Below are 8,243 nucleotides of genomic sequence, written 5' to 3' on the forward strand. Positions count from 1 at the left end.
CTCCTCTGGTGTACTCTCTGGTAGGGTATTATAGGTCCCACGGGTAGCATTTGAAGGAGCCTGGGTTTGTATCAGTTGTGCTGGAATTATTCTTCTCTGTACTCCTGGAAGGGACTGGTGTGATTTCTATTCTGAGTGACTTAGGGAAAATGTAATAGCGCCTCTTATGAGAGAAAGAGAGAATGGTGGACCAAAGGACTTGTGGGAATGCCAGAATTCCCTCAAAGTGGAAGCAACTGTACTAATCATACAGAGATTCCAGGGTTCTCCAAGTCTGCCCTTCATGCTAGATAATAATTGATAAGAGGGAGAAGTTGCCACAAAGGTAGTTGATAGGGTGGACAAAAGTGAATTCTGTTTACCATTTTACGAGTTACAACACAGATGAGTTTGATTCCATATACAGATAAAACCTTGTCACCATTTATTCTTCAAATTAGGAAGAACATTGAGGAATTGAGCTAGGAAGGGTACTTCTTTTTGGTTTGCTACTTGTGCAAAGATGAATACTAATGTTCATTTTACTACAGTGAAAATGAAAACAGAAGATAGTCACGAAGGTACTAATGTGATGTGTTTGGAGCAACTAGTAATCTGCTTTTACTAGATGCAGTAATTTTCATAGAAATGTTCATACTAATGAATACATCAAAAACCATACTTTATTTTATGTATAGCAATACAATTTACATATTAAATAACACTATAATAGAATGATTTGATATAGTTTCAAACAGAAGAAAAAGGGAAAAAAGTTCAGGTTACAAAACCCCTCCCGCCCCAAACAAATAAAAAAATCACCTTTTCCAAAGGGGTCAATGTGACAAATGTGTTCAGTGACTAATTATGCCTAACTGCTATTGCACAAATGGTCAGTGGAATTAGAAAGAAAGCCCAACAGTCACAATCACTGCCTCAAAGAATAACACATGTTGGATTCTTTCGGAATGCAAAGATGGTTCTTTCTATCTCAGTACACAGAAAGTTGAATTCACATAGCCACCACAGAAAGAAAAAGCAACAGAAAACAAGAAAACTATGATGGAGCTGAAACTAGAAAAAACTTAGCTTTATATGAAAATATAAAATTCTATGATTATATACCATAGATACAAAGTTCCCAGAAGATGCTGACCCAAGCAACAAAATATTTACAGTTTTAATGACTTCAGCTATTTCAAAACGAAGTTAAAGAAACGAGTCGACATGAAGGCTGAATTCTTTAGAAACAATGGCTGCTTGCTAGTTTCAAATGTCTTAACAAAAAGGAGTCACTACCCCAAATGTTGGAGAGTTGCGACATTTTACAAAATTGACTGTCTCCTTTTTTGGAGATGTTTATTTCTTAAAACTCAAGATATTTTTCTTGAAATTAATAATCCTCTGTAGAAAATGCTTTTCTTTGCAAATATTTAACAAAAACACTAAAAATAATTTAACAGCTAAGACAAATAGAGGCCAGATATTTTTCACAATTCCTCCCTAGTTTTGTAGCATGCCTTCTTCCTAGAGACAAGTAAAGCTGACACTGTATGTTAAATAGCAACTAAGGGAAAGTGCAAAAGGTTACGTGAAATCATAGCTCCTAAAAAAAAAAAAAAAAAAAAAAAAAAGCAGGCATTTTTCCCTTCATAGGAAAATTCACTGGCACCATTTGAACAGAAAGTTTTAAAATTGAAATGCATTTTCCAGTATAACCACTAAATTCTTAAGACAACTACATTTTGATTATTTTCTCTTAAATTATGTTTGGGTTCCTCTTGTCATTTTTTGCTTAAAATTAGTACTATCTATCTTTGGTAAATTGGTATGTATATTTTAATTTTAAATATATATGCATTTAAGAAAAGTCTTATCAAGGCAGTTGTGCTGTCATTATAAAACAATTAAGGTTCCTGATTGATTTCAGTGTCACTCTGGGCTAAAAACTCCAACAGCCACTCCTAGAACACCATAATCCTTCTTTGGATTTACTGGACTCTTCTACTTGAAATGGACTCTAAATGCCCCACTGTGTTAAGAAGTAGGAAAATCAAGTCATCTTATTCTTCTTGAACTTGAGAAGTGAACTGTTTAACTATAAAAGACGGCATCATACCTAAGGGGTATAACAACTCTCATGGCAACAAGATGTCCTTGATGTCCAGTGTGACCACCTGTTCTCATCACTGCAATTTTGTATGATGTGTGCATTCTGCTTACCTAGTGCTAAATCCATATAGTCAACATATTCTGTAAACCTGCACATGTGAACTTAAGATAGCTACTTACTTTCCCTATGAATGCAAATGGTAGTGACCTCAGTATAACCTTAAGCAATGTGCCTGTGTCTCAAAAAAAAAAAAAAAATACTACTTTTGGAACTCTCTGCTTCTGGAAAGATGCAAGCATATTTTTTCCAAAAACGAATACTAACAGTGAGGACACACTCTGTGGTGAAAGCAAGGAACTGCTGAATGTGACTCCTCAGTGAAGTATGTCTAGACCACTTTGGCAAGATGGGCCAAGAGCAGCTGCTTATAGCTCAGTGGGTTAGGATCTGTGGATTAATCTTACAGAGACTTCTAAGTCACCTTTATTATGTTTTATCCTACTTACTAGCTGTCTTTCTTCCTCATCACTCACATACTTGTGTAAGAGACAGTCACAGAACCGAGTTGGAGGGTATGCATTTCCATGAACTGAGCCCTCAGAATACTTCTACCACAAGCTACAACTCAAATTTTACTGGGAAAATGTCAAAAATGTCAAGGCCACTATGCCATCTATGCAAAGGCATTAGTTCATTTCAGTCAGGTGCACAGCATCTACACATCTAATCTACTTAATTGACTAAAAAACCTAGCTCTTGCCTTTCCCTTCCCAGTACCTCTCAGCCTTCAGCAGCTGCAGTTCTCCTGTGACCAAGCTTTCCTTGTGCTAGGTGGAGCATCACTTCTGATGAGAGCTGTTGGGCTGTAAAGGTGTCCGTGTCATCTAGCATATGCAGCTTGACAAACCTGCTCACTTGAATGTCTTTGCTTAAGCCTGGCCTACACAGTTCTTGAAAAGCAGACTATTCCATATTGTGGAATCTGCATGATGAAAGGATGACAGTAACCCTGGTAAATTATGTAGTCCATGAAACTCAACCTCATCAGTGCATTGACGTGGAATGGGCCTGTGGACCCATTCTCCTTACGACTCTGGGCCTCCAGCATCGCACCAACAAACTTCACGGAAGCCACACAACATAGACTTTCCATGCTCATCACCACCCATGGTTTCCTGTCTACCCAGAAAGTATGACAGCAGCCACTGTGGCCATTTTGTTGAGGTTTGGGGCATAAACAGAAGCCAAACCCTGTTATTCTTAATGGGGCTGTTCTGGTGATGCCAGCGGCTGACCCATGAAAGCAGACATGCAACTGAAGTAACAGACCTCAGCAAGGAGTTTACATTGCTAGCAAACTCTACTGAGTCCGGTCTCCTAACTGTCCCCTTCTGTACTGTACGCCTAACGCGGCTCCAGAGGTTGGACCAAGTAACTTCCTTAGGCTCTCTGATGATTGCTGGCATCTTTTACCAAGGTTTATCTGTGGTTGATGCTTAACTACCCAAAAGCATTGAGAGCTATCTCCTTTTAAAAACTACTTGAAAATGCAGACATCAACTTTTATTCAGTTTTCTAATTGCTTAATTCTCTCATTTCCAATAAGACCTACTCATGTGGGAGTTTCAGTATTCCCAAGACTTTTGCTAATACGTTATTTTCAGCTTAATTTTAAGTAGAAGAATGAATGAAATTAAGAGATTTATTAGGAAATATTTGGCAGAAAAGGAGAGAAAAGAATGTTAAGTAGATAGGTAATTTTTATCAGATTGCTGCATCAGTAGTGGGGAACTTTTAGAGGGCTAGTTTCAAGAGTAGACAGCTGCAAAATTCTTCATTATCCTACTTCATTGTCTGTGAGGTACAGTATTATAAAGCAAGAAGCATTAGTGGAGATTGACTAATGGGTCTTATGACTGAATTATGTAAAATATTGCCATGTCTCTATTATAAAAGGTAGCCCTGCATTTAGGGGATAGCTATTTCAGGAAGTTAAATGTAAATAACACACACTGTCCACATAGCTACTGTGAAAGCTGTAATACAGAGTTATCCTTTATTTTGACACATTTTTAAAAGCTCTGAATATAACTTTGTAACTAATAAGAGATGTTTACATGAAGCAGTCCAAGCCTTCTAATTTCCTAATGGATCTCTTAACCATCATAAATGGAACTCTTTCAAGGCCATGATGTTGATAGACCTTCTGAGTAGCTCCCAACAACCTAGTATTCTGTAAAAGAAAACAATGCTCCTCCACTCCATTAAAGTACAGAAGGCATACAGTCTTGAACAGTGCCTAAAAACGGGAGGGGAGGACTAAGGAAAAGTACACTGCCTGCTAGTAGAATGTAACTGCTTCAGCAATAGTAATAAAATCAAGACTCACTGTCATAGCAAAGACTTTCACTGTACTGAACAAAAAGGTAGCATGAATGTTGTCATGGAATGTCACATTGGGATTTGCTTTAGTAATTGGATTATAGGCAGTAACACTGATCATATAGTGCAAACTAGATAAAATTGTGTTTCACCGTGTGAAATGAACAGAGGTGCAAATGCTTGGTAGGATACCATTAAGACATAAAATGGCAAAAAATAAATATCAAAACTTTTATCAGTGTAAAAAAGTAACTGGGTTATTGTATAACCTAGAGTCTGGCAAAAAAGGCCTCAAGAAAGTTTTCAGTCTTCAGAAGTCTACAAAGAAGTTCCCTTTCAGAATTCTAGTCACACAAGAGACTCCATACTCTCTGCAGGGTCTGATTCATCTGCAATTAGAACAGCACCATTTTTGTCCACTGCCATGGGACCATTTCCATTTTCTTTAGTGCTGACCAAGCTGAGCATTGCTTTATAGACAAACTGGTATTGTTCCTGAAAAACAAGAGGAAGAGTTTGAGCCACAGAAGCATAGTGATCTTGTGCAATGAAAATACTAATGAAAAATAGAATTGTGAAAAAATTACTAGGGAGACAGGAAAAGCAGAAATGTTACCTAAAAAACTTTAAGAAAATCACTTGTGTAATTATGAGCTATACATTCTTTGTATCTATTTTATCTCTGTTAACGTGGAAACTATTCTCATTGTTGAAAGTCAGGTAAGATAATGGAATGTCTACATATTATAACCAGACAACTCTAGACTCTAAAGCAGAATTTTTCAATTGCTGCACTGACATTTGGGGCCAGATATTTCTATGTTATTAGGAGCTGCCGTGTGCATGGAGGATATTTAACTGTATCTCTGGCCTCTACTCACTAAATGCCAGAATATCCTTTGTCATCTGCAGGTGTGACAGAACATCTGCAGACAATGCCTAATGTCTCCTGGCAGAAAAATTGCTCTCAGCTGAGAACCCCTGTGCTACAATGTATGCAAACATAACACAGGTTTTAAAGATCAGAAAACTACTTACAATGTCTGTGAATACTCCTGGTCTCATAAGATTGATCATCTTTGCAACCTGGAAAACATCCACTGCATTTTCATTCTCTAGTTGCTGGGACAGGGTGGTAAGGGCACATAACATTCCTGCTGAAACTGCTCCATATCTGACGGAGGGAAATAAAAGATGCTATTTCAGATTTCATGAGGGACTGAATATACTGGAATGAAATTACTTAGAAAATAAGACTGTATACACATCTGTTCTAGGAGAGAAAAGTGAATGAAATGCTGGACAGGAGGGATTTGGAAGCTGGCACAGAGCTAGCATGTATTTATGAATGTGAAGTCTTCCAACTGCTTCATCAGATGCATAGATTGATCTCTAATATGAAATGAGAGGTGCAAAAATAGCCTTGCGATAGTAATGTATGTGGTACTGGGGATGAGCTGGGGTGGGTAAAATAGGAAAAACGATAGAGAAACTTGAACTGTGGGGTCTGGAATAAGTAGCAAGTGGCAAAGCAATCCGAATAAAAACTTAAAACTATCTCAAACAGCTAAACTGAATTAGAGAATAAAAATAGAAATACAGGACATGTACTACACAATATTTTATTTAACCATAAATCCTATGTATGATTACCCTGCTAATGCATAGTGGAGTGGAAAATTCCTATTGCCTGGTGATGTCTCAAGCATAGTAATGTCTTAGTGCAACTCAGCACTCTGGTGTCTGTGCTGGTGCTGGTTACACAGACTCTGCTCCGCCAGTCATGTGAAAGGAACCAGCACGTGCAGTTAGGCGGTACTCGGATCTACCCTCCAGGTTTCTGTAAGTACACTCTGTGATGTCTGCCCAACAACACAATCACCTAATGGTGCACTGCTCAGAATTTATCTTGTCATTAAGTTTCAGGTGACTCCACACAGCTCCAAATGAAGCAGAGCTTTTGCATATGCTTTTAGATATTCTCTTGAGTTTTTGAATTATATTTATTATGTTTAATTACTTATCTGGATGTTATTCTTGTTTTGATGTAAGGGAGAGGGTCTGACTTTAGTTGCTTTTTTTCCCAACAGATAACTGGTTCCAGGATTTGTTATTGAATAGTCTGATCATTGCTCACTGACATAAACTGCCATTTTATTGTATACTGAATTTTCCTAAATGCAGGCCTAGTGTTGAATGCTGTACTTTGGCCCTTAGTCTGTTTATTTTTCTCTCCATATTCAATTCCTGTAGGTTTTTAGTAAGTCTTGAAAAAGCAAATTTCCGTAATACATTTGGCTGTCTCTACATTTATTTTATTTCTTAAGTGTTTCAAGCACATATAGTGTACATTTCTTTCTTTTTTTCCCTGGTGCTGGGCCTCACACATGCTAAATACTTGCTCTGCCACTGAGCTACACCCCCGAAGTTCCATGAATCGTCCTTTTCCCCCCACATACGCACTCATTTCCAAATACCTCTCTCCTTCCACCCCATTCCATTGTTTCATAGTAATTTTGAAAGCAGAATTTCAAAAACAGAACTGTTAGCATTTGATTAGATTACACTGAATACAGATGGGTTTCAGGAAATTCACATCTTTCCAGTTTTTCATTTTTCTGTGCATAAATACAATGTCTGCCTCTACTTACTTGGTCAGTTTTGAATTTTTTCTGTAGTCTTTGCCAATTCCATTTCAAGCTTATTTCTAGGTACTGTAGAGTTTCTGTTGATGTCTGGAGATGTTACTTATTTTCCCATGATGAACTTGTGTCCAGTCACAGAGGAGAATTCTGTTCAAATTCTGATAATTCTGGGTTCCTTGTGTACTTGGCTGTATCATTATCTGCCAATAATGCTAGTGTTGCCCGTTTACCGCTTATTCTTCTGTCTTCTGCTCTTACTGCCATGGCTATCACCTAAATTGTTTTTATACTGGCTGTGAGAGCAGATATTGTATCTTTCATGGTCAAGCTTCTGAGTTTCCAGTATGAAATAATAATATGAGCTACAGGCAAATAATGGTTATCAGGTTAAAGAAGATGCTTCCTATTTTTAGTTCCCTAAGATTATTTTGGTGGGCCTGGATATGTGTTATTTTATTATATACTTTGTTTTTTCTATTGATTATTTTGGGAATCTCTTTTTTTATTTTAAGAAATAAAAGAAGGAAAACATATTAACAAACAGACATCCATTTACAAAATAGCATAAGAACAATACAAACAAAACAGGGTTACAGACAAATTTGTAGGAAATTAACAATGGTTGTTGTATTACTTATTGATATCTTCAAAGGGATTCCTCAAGAAAACAAATACACATATACAAGATTGATCAAACAAGTAATCATTAACTATTCCTTTCTGTAGAGGAACAGAAGACAGTAGTACAACTATGTTACCTATCCTGTATATACATACTGACATAATTTCCCCTTCTTTCCCTTCTCTTTTCCCACACCCCAGTTACCCCTTACTTTTGAGCATTTTCCTTTCATTTCACACTGTGTATCATACCTCCCAGTTTTTATTCACTCTTTCAGGTCTTACACTAGTGAGATAATATGATTCTTACACATGCAGGTCTGATTTATTTCACTTATGAGCATGGTCTCTAGTTGTGACCATTTACCTATAAAAGCCTCGAGTTTATCTTCATAGAAGTACCACAATTTTTTTATCCAATCTTCAGTGGATGGACATTTGGGTTGCTTCAACAGTTTAGGAATTACAAATTGTGCTGCTATGAACCTGGGTGCACATATATC

The 8,243-nt window shown here is 37.2% G+C and overlaps 1 protein-coding gene across 1 annotated transcript in view; it reads right to left on the minus strand.

Moving 5' to 3' along the window:
* Positions 1-644: 644 nt before the first annotated feature.
* Positions 645-8,243, minus strand: part of Ptprg (protein tyrosine phosphatase, receptor type, G) — a gene marked incomplete at its 5' end in the record, with an annotated part of 676,568 nt that continues 668,969 nt past the window's right edge. Inside the window, 2 exon segments of the mRNA XM_013506946.1 lie at positions 645-4,969; positions 5,513-5,648. Of these exon segments, the coding sequence (XP_013362400.1) occupies positions 4,823-4,969; positions 5,513-5,648 (283 nt within the window).

This window comes from Chinchilla lanigera, unplaced genomic scaffold (genome assembly GCF_000276665.1).
Source record: "Chinchilla lanigera isolate Chin_1 unplaced genomic scaffold, ChiLan1.0 scaffold00116, whole genome shotgun sequence".
Classification (NCBI taxonomy): domain Eukaryota; kingdom Metazoa; phylum Chordata; class Mammalia; order Rodentia; family Chinchillidae; genus Chinchilla; species Chinchilla lanigera.